The sequence below is a fragment of the Notechis scutatus genome, chromosome 2, assembly GCF_049901735.1.
Source record: "Notechis scutatus isolate UNSWTSFEM ecotype Mainland chromosome 2, rNotScu1.2, whole genome shotgun sequence".
In the NCBI taxonomy this organism is placed as follows: Eukaryota; Metazoa; Chordata; class Lepidosauria; order Squamata; family Elapidae; genus Notechis; species Notechis scutatus.
In genome coordinates, this window is record NC_142010.1 from 202749437 (window position 1) to 202773764 (window position 24328).

Consider the following 24328-nt stretch of genomic DNA (forward strand, 5'->3'; position numbering starts at 1 on the left):
TGTAATAATGTTTATTATTATACAGTGCCTAAATCAGGCCTGAAACCACTTCCGATACATAGGATATACTTACCTTGAAATTCTGGGGCAAATTATATTGAATTAAATTTGCTTATGATCAGGAACTTGTTCAGAATAGCAAAATTAAAAGGAATCTAATTTCTAATTAAAATGTATTTCTATTTCTTCCATGATTTCTTTTCATGATAACAGTGTCACTAAATAAGAACATTTTTCTATTACTATATTTAAACAAATAAGAATTAGAATTTTTATCTTTCATAATGCAAATAATCTATATATATATTTCCACAAAATTTAATTCACCTTCTAAATAACCCTGCATGTTATATGTCTTATGAGACAATGGCAATGAACATTCTTGAAGTATCAAATTTAAAATACTATATTCTGTCTAATATTGGCCTTTAATGTTTGCAAATACAGTAGTCCTTGACTTCTGACTATAACAACCTAAAATTATGGCCATAAATTGTGTTATTAAATAGATCACCACACAATCCTGCTGAATTTTGTGACACTTTTTGTGGTAGTTGTTAAGCAAATGTTGTGGGCATTAAGTGACCCTGCAGTTAAGCGTGTTTGTTTTTTTTTTTTTTTTGGGGGGGTCAAAAACTGGAAGTAAATACCAGAAACCAGCAAAACCATTAAAATTTGTGATCACATGACCGTAGGGTACTGCAAATGGCTGTAATGTGATGAAACAGCTAAATAGATAACGAGAGAGAAGATACACAGGCATTACTTCTTGACCATAGAAATTCCTTTTATATATAGATATTGCCAGAATATGGGACGTATTATAGTTAAGGGATACACCAGCAAGTTTAATCATTCTTCTGAATAATCTTCTAAATCAGGGGTGTCAAACTCAATTTCATTGAGGGCCACATCAGGGTTGTGTTTGACCTTGGGCCAGGAGGGCATGTCCAGGGTGGGCGTGGACAGCTGGACATCACTCGTGTCCAGAGTGTGTGTGGTAGACCAAGCGCTCTGCCAATGAAGATGGAGCTTGGGCTATACGCGGCCCTCCTGAGTTCCATTTTCACTAGCAGAGGGTTGCAGGAGGCTGTCACAGATGAAAATGGAGTTTGGGGGGCTGCACATGGCCCTCATGAGCTCTGTTTTCACTGACAGGGGCATCAAAGGCCAGTCCTTCGCTGTTTCCAGGGTGGCCCCTCAGGCCCAATCTAAGCACTCTGTGCGCCAGATCTGGCCCACAGGCCTTGAGTTTGATACCCCTGTTCTAAATGAATAAGAAACTAAAATAAATGTGAATTTGAAGAAACAGTGTTCAGAATACAGGAAAAAAGTAAAACAAGAATGTGGAGTATCCTTAAATTTATTTAACTTGTATGTGTGTTATGGTCCTTCAAGTCAATTGTGATTCCTGGTAACAACCTGAGTAGGTCCATGCATTTTTCTTGGCAATAATTTTGAAAGTAGTTTGCCTTCTCCCTAGGGCTGAGAGGAAATATATGAGTATATACCTGTTGCTAAATTAACCATCTTTGTTAACCATGTGTGCAATGTAATTTCACTACTTTATATACTACAAAGCCTCTTATTCCACATTTCCAATGACAAAGATCTTCACTAATACATTTTTCGTTTCTAACATATAGGTATTATAGGGAACATTTCCTACAATTTCACAGATAAATTCGACAGCACTTTGTGATTTCTTCCTTCAAATCTATTAGCTACATAGCATACAAGTGGAGATGGGAACCATATACAGTAAAGTCATGAATTACAGCATTCTGATTTTATTTATATACTGGTCCACACCAATTTTTATCAGCCCCATAAATAGAGTATCATTGGACCACATTCTGATTTAGCAGATTTCAAAAGCGAATTGTCATTAAATATTACCAAACAAATTAATACTATTAAAAAGCTATTCTTCAATAAAGGGTCAAAAAGAAGGCACACTCCAGTAGGCATGTTTAGTAACTAATCATGGTTTCCAGGAGTTAGTAAGCTTTAGCTTTCTGTTTTCTGTTGCACTTCCTTTTGTATGTCCTGCCAAGTAAAGCTTTTTCAAGCGTGGATCAAAGTGGAATCTTTCCTGTTTGAGCACTTAGACCAATCCCACTGTTTTAAATCAAGCAACTACAGTATGCTACAGTTCGTCATCTGACACCACCCGCTGCACTGCTGTGAAAACAATGATCTCTGCTTCCTATTCCATAGATGAAAAATCTTCAAAACCCTGTCACCAATTTAAATTTCAGAATGTCACTTGCTGTTTCATTTTTGTGGATTCCTAGCTTATAGGATAATAATTTATTTTACAGCAAAATCTTCACACTGTAACTATAAACTACTTCACTTTTTACAGAGTAAAACTGCAAATCAGCACAAAGGAAGCAAAGTAAAGTAATATGCCGAAACATAACAATCTAAATATAATAAATGGTAGAATAATGCTAATATTAATTTTTAAAAAACTCGCCAAGATATTCCATCCCTTTTTTACATGGACAATCTGAAGCTGAAAACACCATCCAAAATAGAACCATCAACACCATTAGTATGTACAGCCAAAATACTGCAATGGGTTTAGGATTGGGCAAATGTGCTATCCTTAGCGTCAACAGAGTGGGGATGGGGGGTGGGGTGAAAACTGAAGGAATTAAGACGCTCAATCAAAATAATATCAGGAGTTTGGATGATCACCTCAAATACTTAGGCATCCTTCAAGCTGACAAGATCAAGCACACTGAAATAAAGAAGAAGGTTGGTCCTGAAAGGGAAGATGACCTTAAAATCCAAACGCAGTGGTGGAAATACCACCAAGGAATGAATACCTGGTTAAGAGCCATGGTGGTGCACTGGTTAGAGTGATGTACTACAGTCCACTTCTGCTGATTGCCAGCTGCCTGCAATTTGGCAGTTTGAATCTCACCAGGCTCAAGTTTGACTCAGCCTTCCATCCTTCTGAAACCAGCAAAATGAGGATCCAGATTGTTGTGGACAATATGCTGAGTCTGTAAACCACCTAGAGAGGGCTGTAAAGAACTGTGAAGCGGTATATAAGTCTGCTATTGCTATTAGATATACAGCTATTCAAGCAGAACTAAAAGGGTTGGATAGAAAGACTAGAAAAATAGTGACAATAAATCATGCCCTTCATCCATGGAGCAACCATGATATACTCTATTTACCAAGGAGCACAGGTAGCTGTGGAATGTTTCAAGTACACCAGGCAGTTAACGAAGAAAAAAAGGCCTTGGAAGAATAATTGAACAACACTGAAGACAATTTAAGAATACCAGAGAGACCGAACTGGCCCATGTAAGACCAAATGAGGAATAGAAAAGAGATATAGCAAAGTACATTAAAAAATCCAAAACAAAAATTTGGCAATGGTTAACAGCAGGAAAAAGCAGAAGAGCTGATTCTAGCTGCCCAAGACCAAGCCTTAAGAACAAATGCATACAAAGCCAGAATTGAAAAGGCAGCAGACGACGACAAATGCCGACTCTGCAAAGAAGTTGAAGAAACAGTGGACTACCTGGTTAGCTGCTGCAAGATCACACAGACTGATTGCAAACAATGTTGTAACAAAGTAGTAATAATGGTGCACTCGCAGATCTGCAAGAAATACCATTTGCCTGCAAACAAGAACGGGTGGGATCACAAAATAGATAAAGTAATAGAACATGAAGGTAGTTTAAAATTAAAACAGACAAGCACCTGCCACGTAACACCCCAGACTTAATAAGATAAAGTCTGGATAGTGGACATGGCAGTGCCTGGAGACAGCAGAAGGGAAGAGAAAGAACCGAAGAAAAACACAAAATGCAAAGACTGCAAATAGTAGAACAACTATAGCAAAAGAAAGCAAAGATAGTACCAATAGCAATACTGAAGGTGTCTTGGATTCAATCCCAAAACATCTGAAGCACCAGTTGAATACCATCAACATTAACAAAATCACCATCAATTAATTACAAAAGGCATCTTTACTTGGAACAATCTGCAATGGTACCTTTGACATCATCAAACAACATCTGTCTATCCTAAGTCTTTGGGAGAGACGCAATAAGGGGGTAAAATGCCAATTCCAATCTAAACATATGGCTCACTGTGTGATCAATCATAATAAGCATAAAAATGTGATAGGATAATCAATCAAGAAGTTAGAATGAAATAAAACATTCTTTTTTCTTCTTCCTGACCCAATAGGGCCTGGCAGGACTTGAATACAAAAATGCCTACTTTGCTGAATATAGATCAACTTTATGATTTGATTTCAACTGATCTTCAGCTACTTACTCTGTTAACACCATGTATCATAAGATTATAATGTCATTAAGGACAAACCTAAATTATATAGAAGTATTGCCTTTATCAAATAAGAATATTCTTGGTTCATGAAAACTATATTATTTTATACTGACTGTTGCCAACCCCACCCCACAACTGATTGCATCTTTGCAAGATGTAATATTTAATTTAACATTGGCCTTATAGTTTAATGCAGGCGTGTCTAATCTTGGCAACTTCATGACTTGTGGAGTTCAATTCCCAAAATTCTGGATGGGGATTTGGGTGTTGAAGTACACAAATGGAGTTCCTCAGTGATGCATACTACAATCAGAAAGATCTCTAGGGAGATAATATCACCTATATTCTTTCTTGGTTCAAATATACAATAGATTCTTTCATTTGCGTACACTAACTTATAGTAATTAATACTACTACTATTTTTTGTCCCTTTGAATCACTCTTGACTCCTGATGACTGCCTGGATATGTCTCTAGAGCAAAAGTCCCCAAACTTGGCAACTTTAAGACTTGTGGACTCCAACTCCCAGAATTCTCCAGCCAGCTGGAGTTGAAGTCCACAAGTCTTAAAGTTGCCAGGTTTGGAGACCCCTGCCCTAGAGGTTTTTTGGCAAAATTTTCATAAGTGGTTTGCTACTACTTTCTTCCTAGGGCTGAGCAAGAATGACTGGTCCAAAGTCACTGAACTGGCTTTGTGTCAACTAAGTTCTAGAAACTAGAACTCATGATGTTTTAGTTTCTAGCCTTCGGTCTTAATCACTACTGGTGCTTCAAAACACTAACTTATTGGCATATTATTGCCAGGCATATATATGAATGCTCTCAGTTGTAGAAATAAATTTCTACAGCTAATGTAATTTCCAGGCATTCTTTCCAAATGTGATCCTTGCCCGATGTAATTCTCAAAACCCATGACCTAATCGGGTATTATGGATTTTGAACTCCAATACAAGGAATCATGCAGTTCTTGAGGATTTTATGTTGTTCTAAATTTAACTAGATTAGGTGCATGTAAAATTTTTTGCCACTTCATATAACAGACATACAAAATATAGAAGAGTGGTGTTAATAAAATGAAACTCAGTTAAACTATGGGTAGCTGTACTTAATTAAGCAGATATATGTAGCAAGAGAAAGGAAATGAAACAATATAAAAGATTTAGCTGAGAAACACTAGACAACGATGAAACATCAGTACACATTGCCTTGTTACTTAGTTTTCTCAACACAAAATAGTTTAAGAGGAAATGTTGCTGATATATAGTATAACTCTAAGGGTTTTTGAGTAAACAATGTAATCCTTTACAGTAAATTTTTATCCCAAGATTACACAGAATGATAATATTTATGGAAAAATCATTGGAAATAATGGACATAAAGGAAGTTATTTAAAAGTAGGAATACAATCTGTAGATCTTAATAGGATTCTTAATGAGATTTCTTATCAACTATTTGATGAAAATGGATACATCTTTACTGAAATCTCAAGGCCATGGATACACTTTCAGTCCTATTAGCACATTAAAAAAATACCTTTTACTTTTGGTAAGTCATTAAAAAACATAAACAATCATAGTCGACATGCATTTTCAGATGCATATTGTAAAGAACATAAGGATTTATCATAAAGCTCCCAGTAACCAACAATGTAATGTGTAAATTGTGAATTTGTAAAACATTCTTACAAATCTACAAATAATAATTGTTTATTCGTCATATACCCATTAACTTCTTAAATATCAAGTATGTAATTATGTAGAAATCTGAACTTTCTGAGATGTGATTTTAACAATGTTTTATTTTGTAGACATTTTTTCTTCAGTTACAAAACCTTAATTTAGCCAAATAGAACCTATGTTTCCAAATTTCTCATTCAGACTTTCCCCAATTTAAAAAAATATTTTTGAACAACCCTTATCAAACTATCTTTCTGAAATTTTATATATTTTATACACAAAGAAGAAAAATTTTCTGCTATAATTCTTTTCAAAAAAAATTCCAAAATGCAGCCAAGTTCCATGTGATTTTCTGATCATCACTGATCTTGAGCACACTAATTCTAAAATCTCTGTATTTTTTTTCTAAAACCAATTAATTATTATCCACAAGTAAATATCTACTGCTTCTGCAAATTTCAGCCCATTCTGTATATTTATGCTTTTCCCATCCTGCTCAGACATACATGTAGAGTTCACTTTGGATGGTGTTCCAAGTCAATGGACAATTATTACTTTTTTATTCTGTGTGTGTGTGTGTGTGTGTGTGTGTGTGAGACTAGATTAATGGACCAAGGGATTGCTATGGCTGTAGTGTACTTAAGACTTCAGTTTAAGTGATATCCTTCTTGATAAAACTTAAATAATATGGGATGGATTATGTCATGAATTCACAGTTGGCTAAACAACTGTATCCAACACATAGTCCTTAATGGGTCTCTATGTCTACAGCAAAGGAGGTAAGCAGTGGAATATCACAGAAAGGTTCTATCTTGGGTTCAATACTCTTCAGCATTAAATATTTAAATAAGAGAATAGAAAGAACGCTCATACAATCTATTTATTTTATTTTTATTTATTTATTTGATTTGTCAATTGTTTACAAGATAATAAGTATAAGTGTATACATAGTTGTGAATACATGAGATGGGTACATATAAGAAAAATAAAAGAATAGAGAAACAATAGGACAGGGACGGTAGGCACGTTGGTGCGCTTATGCACGCCCCTACAGACCTCTTAGGAAAGGGGTGAGGTCAATGGTAGACAGTCTAAGGTTAAAGTTTTTGGGGTTTGGGGAAGAGACTACAGAGTCGGGTAGAGTATTCCAGACATTGACTACTCTATTGCTGAAGTCGTATTTCCTGCAATCAAGTTTGGTGCGGTTTACTTTGAGTTTGTATCTATTGTGTGCTCTTGTGTTGTTATGGATCTGTGGATTCACAAAGCTAAGGAGATTTGTAACATTCCAGAATCTTGATTCAAGATTCAAATTTTGATAGACTTGAACACTGAGCTCTATCTAACATAATAATGTTCAATGGTAAAAAATGTAAGGTTCTGCACTTAAGGCAGAAAAGCCAGATATATAGGTACATGACTTAGCAGTAATGCTTGTGAAAACATCATGGGAGTCTTGGTGGACAGTAGATTAAATATGAATCAGAAATATGCTGCACTGTGAAAAGAGCCAATGCAGTTTAAGGCTGTATCAATAGAGATATAAGGCCCAGGGAAGCAACAGTATTGCATTATGTCATACAGGTCAGATCACACATAGAATAATGTTCCCAGTTCTCACTGTTCCCAGTGCTCACCTTACAAAAAGGACATTGAGAAAGTTGATAATTAATAGTTGGGAGAGAAAAGCAACAAGAATGGCAAGAAGCTTGGATACTAAATCCTACGAAAGGCTGACTAATCTGAAGAACAAAAGGCTAAAGGGAGACAGGATAGCAGTCTTCCAATACATGGAGGGATGACATGGGGAAGAAGGTATAGATTTATTCTCCAGAACCAAATGCTCGAATATGGACAGAGAGAGATTGAAGATTAAAATTAGGAGGAATTTCCTGACTATGGGAGCTATTGAGCAGTAAAATATCCTGCTTGACTCTGTTGACTCAAGCCAAATTCATATGGATTATTTGTTATATGTGAGTAGGAACATCACAGGAAAAAAAAAAAGCTAGATGTAGCACATACAAGGGAAGCAAAATATTTGGCAGGACAGGCAGAGTTTGAGATAATATAAAGGTTAGAAGTAGTGATGTTAGGAAAAGGCCCAAAATGGAAATGCAGATATGAAGAGGGGAAAGGTGTCATCAAATAAAGACAAAATGCATGGTGAGCAGAATTTTGACAAGGCACAGATCACCCAACCTGGGCAAATGTGCAATGAAAAACTAAAACAGCAGCAGTAAAAACATCAGAAGATAGGTTTCCGTGAAGGGAAATAGCTTGAGGGACAACATTACTGTCAGTGACTGTTTAATAGAGGGTAGGAGTAAGGAGCAGCTTTAGAGGAAAACTGGGGATGGGACCGACAGAGTTTAGGTAATAGGAAGTGATATATAATGAATAGGAATAACAGAGAGGGTGGGGTTGAACGTGTGCTGTAATGTTTGAAACAGGCATCTTACTGCAAGGAATTTTAAACAGTCAGGTGAAATACTGCCTCTTTGGAGACCTCACATTGGCTGGGAGGAGTCAAAAAAACCTAAACTGACATAACTTTATCCAGAAAAAAATAAATTAATAAACAATAATGCTATAGAATTTACATAGCCACTTTACATTTGCTCACTATGACATCCTTTCACTTTTAAGATGATGCAACATAACGGTGCTTTATGCTGAAATGGCGTAAGCTGGGGGTGGAATGACAAGATGGAGCAGCCCTGTGTAGCCACAACTCCAATCCCACATTGAAGTGCCACTGAGTCCCAAGTTCTGACTGCTAGTTAAGAAAATTTCTGTGCATAGGCCTTTAGCAATAAATCAGATCTGGTCTTTCATACCTGACATTAACTAATTTTTCAAATATTTTTTTGTGGGGGGGGGATCATTCATATGTATGTATGTATGCATGCATGCATGTATGTATGTATGTATGTTATTCTTAATGCAGTTTTCCCTGGATATTTAAATTAGGCTCCACTTCTACTGCAAATCATCCACTACTGTTGTTTTGTACTTAAGAGTCCAGCTGGATCAAATCAAATGTCCCTTTAATCCAGGAGTAGTCGACCTTTTTATACCTACCGCCCACTTTTGTATCTCTGTTAGTAGTAAAATTTTCTCTAACTGGCCACCGGTTCCACAATAATGGTGATTTATAAAGTAGGGGACAAAACCCCTACCGCCCACCATGAAAGCTGGAACACCCACTAGTGGGCGGTAGGGACCAGGTTGACTACCACTGCTTTAATCCAATAAGTGGTTCCTTATAGGCAACCAAATACATCAACAACACTTCAATCAAAATATAAAAAACATTGATAATAACACAGATAGCAGAATATAACCTGATATTCTATTATTTATTCAACAGTGAATCTGTCTAATGCAAATAAAATTAAAAGAAATTATGTAATATTCTTGGGTGATATTGTTGTTTACAAATGAGTAATTGGTTTTTTTTCTCTCTTACTGAGATCTATAACACTTTAATGTATAGTAATTAGAATATAACATTTATTATATGAGTATGGTAAGAGTAACTATTCACTAGTTATTACTAGCCCTGGAAGATATTGCTCTAAGTGTCTACCATTTTAAAGAAGAAATTACTAAGAATATTATAATACCATCTAATCACTAGATTATATATCAGGACTTGAAGCAATATAAAGAAATGTTGCAAAGTAATTTATGTATTTTTTTAAATTAACATTCTATTATTTGGTGGAATCAAAAGATGTAAATGTTTACTGTTATTTCCTAAGTGCCATAAAAAAATTGAAACTGAATATTCTAGGTCTAATGTTGATTTTATTCTGTGTTTCTCCAGTTCCTGCAATTAGTTATGCCATAAATTTTCCAAATAAATTTCAATAATGCAATCCTGAAACAAGGATGCACGTACAAACAGCTCAGGATTATACCCAATGTAAAAAAATCACCACAAACAAAATTGGAACAGCAGCAACGAATACATTAGTTGCAGAACAGCTGTCTCACTTGTTGAACAAGATGGTATAGCCCAGGGGTGTCAAACTTATGTTGTCACAGGAAGCATTGTGACTTTTTCCCCCTTCGCTAAACCGGGAATGGGTATGGCCAGCATATGATGCATCTGCCCATAGGCCAGGAGTTTGACAGCCCTGGGATAGCCTTTTCAAATTGTATTTGCAAGGAATTTTAGAAATTGTAGTCTCTATGTCTGGGGTTCAAGAGGTTGGAAGAGAGCTGATTTATAGACAGAGCTTTTGAAACGAGCCATTAGCTGTGTTTTCTGAAGGCCGGGTCATTATTTTATTATTTGGGAAGGCGTCAAGGTGGAATTATGAAGTTAGTAATGAAGGGAAAGTATCTTTCAACTTGTAAACCAAAGTTATGGAACTGGAAGATGTAGATATCTCCTAAATTGACAACATGAGTTACAAGAAAGAATGGAGGCAATAAACCAAAGAATTTCATTGAGAAATCTTTTTTATTTTCACCAATACAAAAAGTATCCTGAATGTGTCCAATAATCCAACGGTAAAAGACTGCATTAATATAGTGTACAACGATGTTTTTTCTGTTTGGAATACTAGTAAAGGATTTCTGTAACTTGAGTCCAACTATATATTAGCAATAGCACTTAGATTTATATACCGCTCCATTGTGATTTACAGCACTGAGTAGTTTACAGTGTCAGCAATTTCCCCCAACAATCTGGCATCTCATTTTATCAACCTCAGAAGGATGAGCCAATCAGGATCGAACTCCTAGCTGTGGGCAGAATTACCTTGCAATACTACATTTTAACCACTGCACCCCCATGGCTTTGAACTGATGTTTCATCCAGAAATGTTGCAACCAGAAATGTAAAGATATCAAACAAGTTATTTACTTCTTCATTTGTAAGGCCTTCTAGCCTAATTTTTTTTGTTTTGTACAATAAAATACTTGATATCCTATAAAATTAGGTTTGATAGCAGCAGCCCCCTAAATATTTCTGTCTGGAACAATATTAACTTTTAAAACCCTTGAAGTTAGGACTTGACTATCCAAGAACCTGATTGTTGTTGTTTTTCTAATATTGTTATTATTAATACACTATCTCATCTAATTTTTAAAAAATTCCTAAGAGGTTTTCCAAAAGTCACAAATACTCACTGAACCCATTTGTCCAGACATGTAAGAAAAGGTTTTTTCTTATGTTGTTCTCCGAGTACAAAATGTACTTCATCCAAGGTATCTCTTGGTGGTAAATCATGCCACTAATGTTCCCTTTTAAATAATCTTTAAATTCTATTGTTCTAATTTCATGGTTTTATTTCAAATTATTTATGCAATAATTTGGTGCTCTTAGCAAAAAGATGTTCCAAAATATTAATAAATTAACTATTCAGATTATAGGATTTATATAATGCATTTTAAATTGGACCCTAATGGTGTTTTTCCCATTAAGGATCTACACCAGTTCAGCTTCAACCAAGATCTATTACTGTACAAGCTGCTCTCAGACCATCATTCTTGGATTCTTAATATTTCAGTTGAGAGTCTGCAGATTGGTGTCATCTCTGAAACATTAGCCATGTTTTTCTATTTATTTTGTCTTGAATTTCAAACCGACTTTTCTTATGTTTTTGTATATTGGACGATTTGCATATTACTTTGCAAATTCTACTTGGCTTAATAAAGGCCATTACTCTTACCATGGATTACTTTTTAAAAAAAAAAGAATTAAAAACATTAAGTTCAATAGCCTTTACTTTCAATGATCAGATGCTTTTAAAAAACTGGGTACATATTTTATAAAGACTTCATTTCAAATTATGGTTCCATGTATATAAAATCTGTCGGGTGCAGCAACCACCTGACTTTGGCTGATCTCAAAACACTTAAAGCAGACCCTGTTTGTATTCAGAGTTGAGAGACTACCAGGAAATCCCAGGGTTATAGGTTAATCTGGGAAGTAAAAATAATTCAAGATGACAATACAGTACAACATAACTTCCATACTGTTGTCAAGGGAAAAAAAACATGGATATGTTCACATAATCATCATGAGTAGAACCTGACTAAATAAAATCATTTTTTTCTAACAATGAAGAGTATTATATAGACTCAATGAAAAGCTTTCCTTTCTTTTTATGATCTATGTTCTTTCTTGAATGTGGATCAGAATATAAATAGATAAAGTCTTTGATTAAAGTGTTGCTTAAACTCCCCACTTTAGTTAATAACTCTGCTATTTCTTGGTAGCTTCCCATCCAATTAATGACTAGGTTTGATCCTGCTTGTCTTGTTAAGACGACCCAGGGTCAGTTGTGTGCTGCCCTTTAACTTCAGTAAGTCAAAAGAGAAAATAAATGTTAGAAACAAATGATAAATATACCTTTATTAAATGATAACTAGAATATAGGTCTTCTGCTGAATAAAATCCATGTCAAATACAGCAGATAAATAACATTAAGGAAAGGGTAATTTTTGGATTGCTCTCCAATCCTAGAACATCTACTTGGAGTTGAGGGAAGCCTTTTTTAATTTCTGCAGTTTGTTCTCAGATTAGTAAGTCTAGAATCATTCTGACACACAGGCTAAACACAGAGTGAATATTGTATGTTGTGTTTTAAATCTAGCAGGCCAAAATGTTTTCAGATGTTTGAAGAAACCCTCAAGAAAAAATGCAAATTTTCTGTTCCTCACAAAAAATCTTACTGAGATTTCTTTTAAAGGAGCCCATTACAGTTCTAAATTTACTTGCAACTTATTGAATGTCAACTCCATTTGTGTAACTACCAGTTTGCTGACAATAGTCTTAATCTACCAACCTTTGGAAAGCTTAATTGGAAAGCTCTGTACGCACATAATTGAAATGTTCATAGAAAAGTCGGTAGGTTTGAACAGTGCATTTGTTTTTAGACAAAAAAAACCCAAGAAAACTGTAATATACTATAAGAATTTGGCTGCATGCACCCGTCTTAGGACCTATTCCTATTTTATCTCCATAGAGTGGCAACTGATATATTTCTAAATGAGGCACAAAATTATAGGGTCAAGTTTTTAACTAGCATAGCAATATGGACATTATTCTAGCAAACAAAACTCCTTATGTTCACAAACAATGAAAACAAAAAATCTACTATTTATATATCAAATCATCTTAATTTAATAATAAAAAACAGACACACTGATTTTGTTACAAGACAAAATGGTATGGGTTAATTTCTCAGCTATGAGTAAACATTAACATTCGTAAGGAAGATACCAAGTTTCCAAATGGACTTTCCACACATCCCCTTTTTCTCCAATCTGAAATTGTACCTAAAGACTAAAGATTTTTTTAATAAATCAGCAACCAAGGAACAAATTTCTGATAACATTGATCTGCATTCCTGAACTTGGCATCCTCCAGACACATTGGAATTATAATGTCCAAAATCCGCAGACACCCAACTAATTTTGATAGTTGTAGTGTCATCACAAATGAAGGCATCAGCTCTGAGAAGGTTGGTGTGGACTGGTAAAGAGTAGAGTAGTAACTTGCCCCAAAGGTGTTATATTCTACCTGGATCTTCTTGTGACAATACAAAGAAAAGTTCAACTTCTTTATTTCACATCTGCTTGCTCCTGACAAGACTGAGTCGATGGAGCCCAAAGAGCACAGATCCTTTTCTTTGCACTATTATATTCTTGTCCTACCCATAACAATATGAACTACACAGCAGAACTTACATAAGAAAAAAGGCATTTATGTTGCTGAGCAGCCCCTAAATGCAGAGTTTGTTTTCTCAGCTACCCACCATTTTTAATTTTTCTTAATGGAAAACGTCCCTAAGACTGAGGAATTATTTCTGGGTACAAAACAGAGGCAGGCTTCAATAAAGCCATGAGCTCTTTGTGAGGTTCACACATGGCAGTTTTATAACACCACGCCTTCCAAGCAAACAGTACTGCAGACATTTTTTTCCCCAAGCCATTATTCCTAGTTACAGCCTCCCCCTTTGAAGATGCTACAGCAGGACATACATACTCTCACCAAATGGGTACTGTATTTCTGTCCCACATGTGTCTTTAATTTGGGGGGCTTGAACCCCCAAATGGCAACAACTCCACAGGTTCCTATTCTCACACCTATCTAGCTCACCAATTATAGGTGTCCCTGATTCAAAGCCTTCTTCTTTCTGTACCAATAAAAGATTCCCAGTTCACAGCCAGCCTCTGGCAGAAAGCTGGATCCAGACCCTTGCTTGCCTTCCACCTGATCTGTGTTCAGATCCTGCTGCCTTTCAAGAAAAGCCACAGCTCCAGGGCAGAGGAAGGAAAGACTCCTTCCTTCCTGAGACGGGAGGGAGCACATACTCCGAACCCTGCAGCCTGAAATCCTGTCCCCATCAATCCTAGAAGGCAGCTCCTTCTTCGGTCCAGCTCTTTCTTTCGGGTCAGCCTTGGCAAAGGCGGGGGGGGGGGTTGTGTTTCCCCTCCTTGCTCTCTTCCCATTCCCACAACAGGCGTTTGCCACCCATCTCTGCCTGAAGCTCGGCATCTTGCTCTACTTCTCCTCTCTCCCTTTTCACCCAACCTCGCCTCTTTCTCTCCATTTTCGGGAAGGCGTCCACTCCACACGCAACCACCCACAGCAAGCACAAGCAGCCATTCGACTCGCTGCAGACACCCTGCATGCTCGGAAAGGCAGGAGGAGACGGCGGGCAAACGCCAGGAGAGGAAAAGGGGCCGAGGAGGCTAAGGCGAGGCATCCTGGCATCCTACGCCCGGGATAACGCATCTCGTTAGGGATGGAGATGGCAAAATCCCGTTGCAAAAATAAAGAGGAATAAGGAAGCGGGAAGTGGTTACAATTCTCCCTTACGGTCCCTTCCCCAGGCTGCCGTTTGAACACACCTTTCATGCCAACGGACCCAAGTTCTGATTTCCTACGGCAGCTTGGCTACAGCCACGATGTGCACAACTAACTGCACTGGAATAAATCCAAATAACGCACGGCCACGATCCTTGTGAGCGCTCTCGTGTGCATACACATACACACACACAACACGCATCAGCACACCCAGGATCACCCCTTTCTTCTTAGGGCTATAGGTAGACCTAAGCTCCTCCGCCGTCCCCCTCTTTCGTCTGGGACGTTGCAAGATTGGCACGGGAGGGGGAGGAGTGGGAAGGGGGAGAAGCAGCTGCCCAAAATGGGGTGACGGGCGCCGCCGGCTAAATCTTACCCAGAAGCAGCAGCTTGAGTTCTCGGCGGGCGTCCCGCTTGTCTCGGCGGAGCTGCCTCTCGATCTCATCGTTGATCCGCCTGGCTTCCTTGGCTTCCTCGCTCAGGCAGCACGCCATGATGGACTCCAGAGTCATTCTTCCGAGCTGGTTCAGGCGCAGCCCCCCTCCCGCCCCCGAAAACACGCAGACCCCGAGCCACAAAGCCGCGAGCGCCAGAAAGCCCTCCCGCTCCTCACTCGGAGCGCCCCTCCCGTCGGCAGGCGCGGGCAAAGGCAAGGCGAGCCCCGGGGAGAACCCTGGCTGCTAACACGCGGAGACGCCCGGGCACCTCCGCGACGTGCCCCCTCCCCGGGCAGGTATCCCCCACCTATTGCCCCCCACAAGCCTGCCTTTGGAAACCCTCGCCGCTTCCGAGTCCTTCTCTCCCTTCAATCCTGCGCCAAACCGCGGAGAAACAGAAGCAGCAGCAGCCAAGAGTGCTGCCCGGCAAGAAAGCTAAAGCGTCCTGCTTGCAAACAACCCCGTTTTGCTACCCCTTCCCTCTATTCCTGCGCTGCTGCCGCCGCCGCCTCCTCTCCCGACTCTCTAGCAAACCGCGCGGCTCTTCCCTTCTCTGCCTGGAAGCCCTTAACGTCTGCGCCCGAAGCCGCCCTCCTCTCCGAGCCCGTCCATTTCCTTCGCTTTCTCCCCGCTTCCTCAGGCTGCCTTTTCCCAAACGCGGCGGCCCCCAAGCGTCGCGCGCAGGAGACACTGGCTTCTGCCCTGGCCCCGAGAAACCTTCCGGGCTGCTTCTTGGAAAGCCAACTTCCCTCGCTAGGGAGCCGGAGGGAGGAGAGATAGGGAGGAATAGAAAGAAAGAAAGAGAGAAAAAAAAGAAAGAAAGAAAGAGAGAGAGAGAGAGAGATGGCTGCGCTTGCTTGTCTTCGAAGGCGGCGGCAGCAGCGACAGTCAGGGAGGGCCAGCTCTTCCTTTCTCGGTTCCGCCTTTCCTTTGGTGTAAGAAACGGGGGTGGGTACCGCGGGAGGCGGGAGGGGGGGGGATGGGGTGGCAGAGACTGGTGCATATACTGTGTAGCCAGACGGATTTCAGTAGCTCAGCTCTCCGGGCGTGGTAAGGCAAGAATATGGCGGATCTTTTCTCTTGCTTTCTATTCTGCGTGCACCCCCCTCCCCCCGAAATGAAATCCCAGGGAAGTGGAAGCTTCACACCCGCCGCTTCGCACTGCAGCGCCCGCAATCACAAAGGGAGGACCGAACCCTTTCTCCCCACCCCCGCGAGGGGCTGCAAGTAATGCATTACTATGAGCGTGGCGATTATTCTCTAGGGCAGGGGGCTGCCGCTTGAGAAAACGGGAAACCTTCGAATTAGTACGGTTTTAAATCTCGTCTCCCCTTCTTCAGCTCTGTATTCCTTTCCCTGCCCTTTCCACGACATCGCGTGTAGGGCGAGCCTTCGCTTTCTCTTATTTTTAAAAGGATCCGGGACGCTGTTGGGAGAAGGGAGACTTAATGAAATCAGGCGAAGCTGAGATGAATTACGTGGGGATAAATCCGGTTCTTCAGAAATATTATGTCTGAGGTTAGAGGACCGTCACCAAGGGAATTGCATGCTTATCGCCTGCTATTATTTTGATATTTGTTATATTTATATCCTACCTTTCCTGCTCCAGGCAGTATGGCTAGTACTCCTATAAGGTTTTCTGACAACAGCCCTGTGAGGTAGGTTGGTTGGGAAACTGAGTGACCCAAAGTTACCTAGTCTGAACACAGATTTTTCCTCAGTGCTGGGAATAACAGTAATTGAACTGCATTGGTTCATTATTTATTATATTTCCGCCGGTGAGTAAAACAGTTTATGATCTTTAAATTCCTCCACTTACCAGATGGTGAAAGTTTAAGCCAGATCATTTCCATATCTGTTTCCTTCTGTGGCAACTGCCTCTGAGGACCAAAATAGTAGCTAAGGCCTACCCTGTATGCAGTTAAGGTAGATTCTTGTGTAAAAAAGTAATAAAATAATTAAACTGAGATTGACAAACAAATTACTACTAGGTGAAACTAATTTGCTTTACTTTTTTTTCTCTTGGAAACTAGAATCCTGAAAATGACTGAATGAAGAGAATCAGTGTATACAAATGCTTACTTGAAGAGTATGGCTCCAGAAAGAGTTGTAGCTGTTTTGATCTCCAAAATCTTGTTCTGCAAAAATTAGAGACATTAGAATAATCTTAAGACCCCTGCCATTGTCAACACTTAATATATATAGGCACAACAATCAAAAATTTGACACTCCTATGTAAGAAAGTGATTCTGACACAGAGAGCCATTTTTTCCAAGTGAATTAAATCTTATTTTCATGTGAAGATGCAGTACAGATGGTTCCATGAAATTGGAAGGAGTTTAGCTTAATTTGAAGGATATTTTACCTTCACATCTTACATGGCTTTCCAGATGTTATATAATTATAATAAGGAGAAAACTGAACTCGGTTAATTAACAATTTTATAACTTTATTTAGATTAGAGGTAAGATAAGCATGAGAGGAACATGTATTTACAAAATATATGAAGTGGGACATGCAAGTTTTTTTTTTATTTTGTACCTATAAGAAATTGATCAAGCTTCCCTTGACTTAGGCTGTTGCTGGGCAACATCAGTATAGAGCTGCCACTTTAGGTCTGTTCTCTAAGTGACCTGCTACTATTCTTAGACTCTAGAGTTAGTCCATAGATTAATTTCCCATGTTCTTCTTTGTTGCACTTGTGTTTTGGTCTGTGACCGCAAATAAAGTATTATTATTATTATTATTATTATTATTATTATTATTATTATTATTATTATTATTATTATTATTATTATTATTATTATTATCTTTTTTTTGTAAGAAAGAAAAGTGTCCAACATCAATATATTTTTTGAAAGAGCAAGATTAAGGAAATGAATAATTTCAGGGTGACATTATAATTTGAATCTGTATGAAAATTTCTTTGGCTACCTGCCAAAACAATTTTATTGAAATAAATTTATTGCTACGCAGTTGGAGAATCAATTCATGTCTGTGTGTGTTTGTGTGTATAGTGTCAAAAGTTCAACAGAGATCACAAGTTTACATTTTATCTTTCATGTTTAAGTGCCAAACTTAAGTATAAACTATTCCCACATTATGCTGGAGTAAAGTAACAAACTTAGGCAATCACTACCCTGAGGAATTATAACAAATTGGAACATAAACATTAACAATGCAGCAGTGGTGATAAACAGAATTAGAACAATGGTAATGAAACTTAATGACAAAAGGTATCTTCTATGTCAAATTGTGGGATCCTGAGCAAGTTTTGAAAATATTTTATATTTTTGTTTGGAAAAAAGTTAGTATGGCTTACATACTGCATACATGTGCGGTGTAGATACACATATAAGAATTGAGCCTCTTCTATTATAAAGCTTGAAAAAACAGATAGTTTATTGTAGACCTCTTAAAAGGGTACAGAACAAGGAAATAGAATACTTACCTATCTATGCAGACTCATGATTGATTATATCTTGATGTGATCTGTCCTCATTCCTGTCCTTGGTTCCTGGTCATTAACTTTGCTCGTGAGAGCTGATGAGAGTGGGAAACCAACAATATGAAAAGAAGACCTTTACCATTTTAAAATTCGTTACATATATTTATAGATTGGTTGGCTAAAGTCCACTCATTTAATCACAATGAGAGAAAACACCCAGAATCTAGGTTCATTGGGTATTGGTCTTAAAAGAACAATCTAATGATAACATACAAATATTTAGCATTGTTAAGTTCTTTTTATTGAAGTATTAATTCTAAGGCATCTTCTCTAACCTAGGATTTCCAAATTAATACCAGCAGGGAGATTGGAATGGGATCCGATTTTTAACTATTATTGATGCTTTTGTTTGTGACAGCAACTTAAGCAATGCTTATTTTCATTGTATAAAAAAATAAAACATCATTTCGTGATTTTAGCAGCATGTAGCTAAATAATAATAATTAATTAAGTTGGTTTGCTTTCTCTGATAGGACAGTAGCTGTAACCATATTTCACTTTGTTCAAAAGAAATGTGATTTCTACAAAATTCCTAATGGGATGAATCCAAAAAAGGTTTTCTCTATTCAGTTTTGTTGTGTAGTTCTTTTCTATGAATCCCACTGTGGCCCGTTTTACATTTATTCCCTATATTTGCCACTCTTCTTCTTCTCATTTTCTGTGCGAGATAGAAATCCTCCATGCCCCCTACTTTTTGTGCACCTCTTAGGTACCATGCAAACTGATTGTAAAGTATTATTTATTCCTGTAGTTATCTTCATTAAGAGTATTAAGGTGGTGTTTTTTTTTTCCAGGGGACTCATAGAAATGTGTTTTCACACAGTATTGGCAGCTATCATGTAATAGCTTGTTGTTTAGAAACAGCCTTACCATTTATGCCAAGACTAACTCTTCCTTTAGGGTCAGCTTGGGACTGCATGGCCTCCATGACAACCATAGAGATATCTCCACTAATAACTAGCCAGATACGTGAGGCAAGGCACACTCTGGGTTTGTTTTTTTCCACTTCCCGGCAAGAGCTGTAAGACATTCTCTTTGGGCTGATTTGTACCACTTAAGGGTAAAAGGCTAATGTGAGCTGTAGATTAATATATTCATATTACAGAGGAGATTTGCCCTTTTTTAAACAGATAATTTGTTTTAAGGTATTGCTGTTCTTTAGATATGATGGGAACATACAATGATGCCTATTTTTTATATGATATTACTTTTTCTCCAATTTGCTAAACCCACTGAGCTTTATATTATTGAACTGAACACCAGGTATATTGTGAACTCAGTTACCCAAACTCTCTAAGAGTGTGTACCAAGGGCCTCCTCCCAAGGAAGAATAATTGTACTTTTGTACAAATGGTGGATATACACATTTATTTTCAAGATTCACTAATGTGACATTTACTCAATAATTTTTTTCCAAACTTTTTTAGCCTTCTAAAATGGCTTGACAATGGCTGGAATTGTTTAAGCATGGCTTGCTGACTATGTCACAAATAGGTGGGTTCACATCACACGCTAAGTTGTAATAATAGTTGGGTGCCCAAGTTATAGTTTAGCATTGATATGTGAACTTGGCCATTGTCTTTTAATGAAGGAGTCCAGTGGAATCAGAAGGAGTAGGTGCACAAATGTTTGCGATCCCTCAGTTACAGGAATATGAATACCCATATCTGCATTGGTCACTGATAGAAGGGAAACATGCATTCTTTCTAGAAGTATAGTTGGAAGGCAATTTAGTCCACATGTTTCTTCATTAAGAAACTAAATTATAGAAACAATGGTTTGTCATCATTAAGTAAAAAACTATGTGCATGTTAAGTGAGGACATCATGTCACTATTTGCAACTATCAACTTTTCCAACCTTGAATGGTCTCTGTAGGAGTGGTCAGTAAATGAGGACCACCTGTACTTGGTCATTAAACTATTGCCTATTTTTTTGTTTTCACATTTGAATTTTATTCATATGAGATTCAAAACTGGTTGGTTCTGCACATTACAGTACACTGTGGTTTGTCTGATTATAGAACATGATGTCTAAACAGAACCAACTGATGGCCCAAAAAATGAGGTGTTTTTTAAACTATATTTCAGATGACTAAGAAGACCCAAGCCAGGATTGCCACTATTCATTCTAACTGAACTCACAAGTAAGGTGAGTTAATCTGGAAAAAGTGTCCTCATCTTCACTCTACTTTGGTATGCTCTGACACTAGACTAGAATAGGAACTACATTGTGAGAAAAGATTCTGGAATCTCTATTCATAAGATTTGTATTTTGCTTTTCTCAAATATATTTCTATTCAAGACTGTTTAGTATAACTAAATCACAATAGGGAATTACAATTGTATTGTTATTGCTAACCTAATAAGTAAAAATTCTGCTTAATTAAGCCTGTTTTTGCACACCAACAAAAGCAAATAACAGAGAAAATCTTTTAGTAGGACAACTTGTTAAAATATTAATGAAGACATGAGGACAGTTCTAAATTTGCTTTCAGCTAGTTTTTTCTTTAGATGGGACCATTGGGACATAGAGAAGGTCTTTACTGCTTCACATACTAAATAGGTAGTGTTGCAAAGTGGTGGGCTCTTAAGAAGAACTAAATTGGTTCTTTATTGTTCTAAACGTGCCCATAATTGGAATGCAAAAGTTAATTGTGGAATGTACAAATACAAATAGTCCTTACAAGTGGTCATACTTACGGTCTTAGATCAGGAGAGCAGAAATCCTGCAGCCCCTATCAAGGATTTTCTTTCCATGTATTATGGAGAGGAGGGGAAATCCTTTGGCAGGCTGCAGAAACAGAATTAACCCTAACTCATTCTGGCAGAGTGACAAAGGATTTCCCTTCCATGCATCCAGCAGACAATCCTTTTACTCACTAACGACCAAGAGAATTTCAGGTGCAGAGCTGAGATCCTTAGTTGGCAGACCCTTCATTCTGGCTGCTTGAAGCGGCGTTGGTGGTATAGTGGTTAATGACCTGGAAGATCATTAAATGACCACAACTGGGAGTGCCAGGTGTGTAGTCTCACTTAACAACTGCTTCACTCAGTGCCCGTGATTCTGGTCTCAATTATGGTCATTAATACCCAACTGAATTCACGTGAATGAATTCCAGATGAATTTTACATAAGAAAGCAAGCAATAGTTCAAGATTATGAATTTTAACATCTTTTTTAAAAAGTGGATCATAATGAACAGTAAATTATGAGAAAGGCTTCTACTCATACCTTTAAGAAAGCTGGGATGAAAGTCGGCAGTAAGATGTTTACGGTAGAGGAGCTGCAGCTAGGAGATTGCTTACAAAAGGTCCCAAATGGTGATTTTCCATAGTTGCATAATTCCATCAATTTAGTGCTATAATGTGAAATTGAAAGCATGAAACACACAGGAAATAACCCTGCACAATAAGGTACTTTTTGTGTTTTGCTGGAAGTCACATTGTACTGCTGGCTCAGACACACAGCTGTTCATTGAAATGAAACGCTGGAAGTAGAAAGACAAGGAACAGAAAAAACCCAGCCACTTGAAGCAGGCTGCAATACAGGGAGTCCTTGACTTACCACAATTCATTTAGTGACTGTTCAAAGTTACAAAGGCACTGAATAAAGTAACTAATGACCATTTTTCACAGTTACAACCTTTACTCAGTGGTGGGATTCAATTTTTTTTACTACCGGTTCTGTGGGCGTGGCTTGGTGGGCGTGGCAGGGAAAGGATGCTGTAAAATCTCCAGTCAGAAGTGGGATTCGCCGGTTCTCCGAACTACTCGAAATTTCCGCTACCGGTTCTCCAGAACTAGTCAGAACCTGCTGAATACCACCCCAGAGGTACCAAGCCCTGCCCACAGAACCGGTAGTAAAAAAAATTTGAATCTCACCACTGCTCTGATCCCCATGGTCATAGGATCAGATGCTTGGCAACTGGTTCATATTTATGACAGTTGGAGTGTCCCAGGGTCATGTGACCACCTTTTGTAATCTTCTGATAAGCAAAGTTAATGAGGAAGCCAGATTCACTTAACAACCGGGTTACTAACTTAATAACTTCAGAGATTCACTTAACAACTTGTGGCAAGAAATGTCATAAAATGGGGCAAAAGTTACTTAACCAGTATTTCACTTAACCAATATCTCAAAATAGAAATTTGGGCTCATTTGTGGTTGTAAGTTGAGGATTACCTGTCAAATGCAATTAGATGTTAAACCAAAAGGATTTTTCAAACTTAGCAATTTTATGATGTGTGAACTTCAGGTGCAGAGCTGAGATCCTTAGTTGGCAGACCCTTCATTCTGGCTGCTTAATGACCTGGAAGATCATTAAATGACCACAACTGGGAGTGCCAGGTGTGTAGTCTCACTTAATAACTGCTTCACTTCATTTCAAAGGACAGCTCTTTATCCTGGAGTAGATTGATCTGGGTTGCCCTGGGGGTTATGTTTTTTACTGTGTTTTGGGGTGGATACTTTTTGGGTTGTTATGATTGTCCTTTTGGGTGTTCAGGGTTGGTTTTTCTTTCTGATATTACTGTTTTTTAAATTTTCTAATGTAATACATCAGTACAAGCATTACATTATATTGTAATACAAACTTTGTATTAGGGCAGCCTCTAAATTTAAATTTAGAGATGAAGCCCATACATCTTAAAGTTGCCAAGTTTGAAATATACTGCACTAAAGTAAGGTAGGTTCTATAAAGTTCCAGTGAAAACAGTGAAGAAACCTTAGTCATGATAGTGATTTGTGTAGCAATTAGGTAACTAATTTACTCTATATTCAATGCAATATATTTAGACGTCTAGAATGGCAGAGGGGTAGCTTTAAGGTATATATCCATTATTTGCATTGAATGTAGCTCAGATATGAGCATTTCTGCTTGGTTTGCCATGCATTTTAAAACTGATTCATAAAAGAAGTATATACCAAGGGAGCAAATGGCCAATGGCTTTGTGTGCTATTTCATTTGAGTGAACTAAATATGTTGCAATTAAATTAAATACACATATACATATGATTTAGGTTATTATCCCACCTCAACATAGAGATTCTAGTAATATTAGAATGTCTAACAATATTAAAAACATGCCAACAATGTAACACAAAAGATGACTACACCTTGAAGTATACATGAAGACTTCAGCATACCCAAAACTTCATGCACCAATGGCTTCTGGACTAGTTGCTGCTTCTGAATGCTCTTCAAGGGTAGTCCCACATAGAGCACATTTCTATAGTCCAACTGGGAGGTGATTAAGGCTATAGAGAAAGTGCAACAAGAAGAATAAGCAAAGGATCACAATGTACACGGATTCATATATAGATAATCTATGGCCTAGAATTGTCTGTGATCCCCATAGATCTTTTTTATGGCCCATGGTACTGTATCTAGCAAAATTGGTGTAGTTTTTTTGAAGCAAGAAGCAGATAAAAGATCATGACAATATTTATTTGCAGTTAGTTCTCATTTAAGATCTCAGCAACTGTTTGGTCCTGGTAGTTGTACTCTTACATGCCCATATTGACTAGACACATAATAAAGTATTGGTTTTTATTT

The 24328-nt window shown here is 37.9% G+C and overlaps 1 protein-coding gene and 1 long non-coding RNA gene across 3 annotated transcripts in view; both read right to left on the bottom strand.

Moving 5' to 3' along the window:
* Window positions 1-16288, bottom strand: part of LOC113416890 (guanine nucleotide-binding protein G(q) subunit alpha) — a 97112-nt gene extending 80824 nt beyond the window's left edge. Inside the window, exon 1 of the mRNA XM_026675006.2 lies at window positions 15205-16288. Within this exon, the coding sequence (XP_026530791.1) occupies window positions 15205-15340 (136 nt within the window). The 5' untranslated portion in view covers window positions 15341-16288. The remainder of the gene's footprint in view (window positions 1-15204) is intronic.
* Window positions 16289-18722: 2434 nt separating this feature from the next.
* Window positions 18723-24026, bottom strand: LOC148132478 (uncharacterized). 2 transcript variants are annotated; one of them, XR_015748054.1, is made up of 3 exons: window positions 23920-24026; window positions 22006-22132; window positions 18723-18808 (listed from the first exon to the last, which is right to left on the bottom strand). It is a non-coding gene; the product is annotated as an uncharacterized LOC148132478 (long non-coding RNA). The 2 variants fall into 2 exon arrangements; XR_015748055.1 differs by having other exon boundaries at window positions 23890-24026.
* Window positions 24027-24328: the final 302 nt, after the last annotated feature.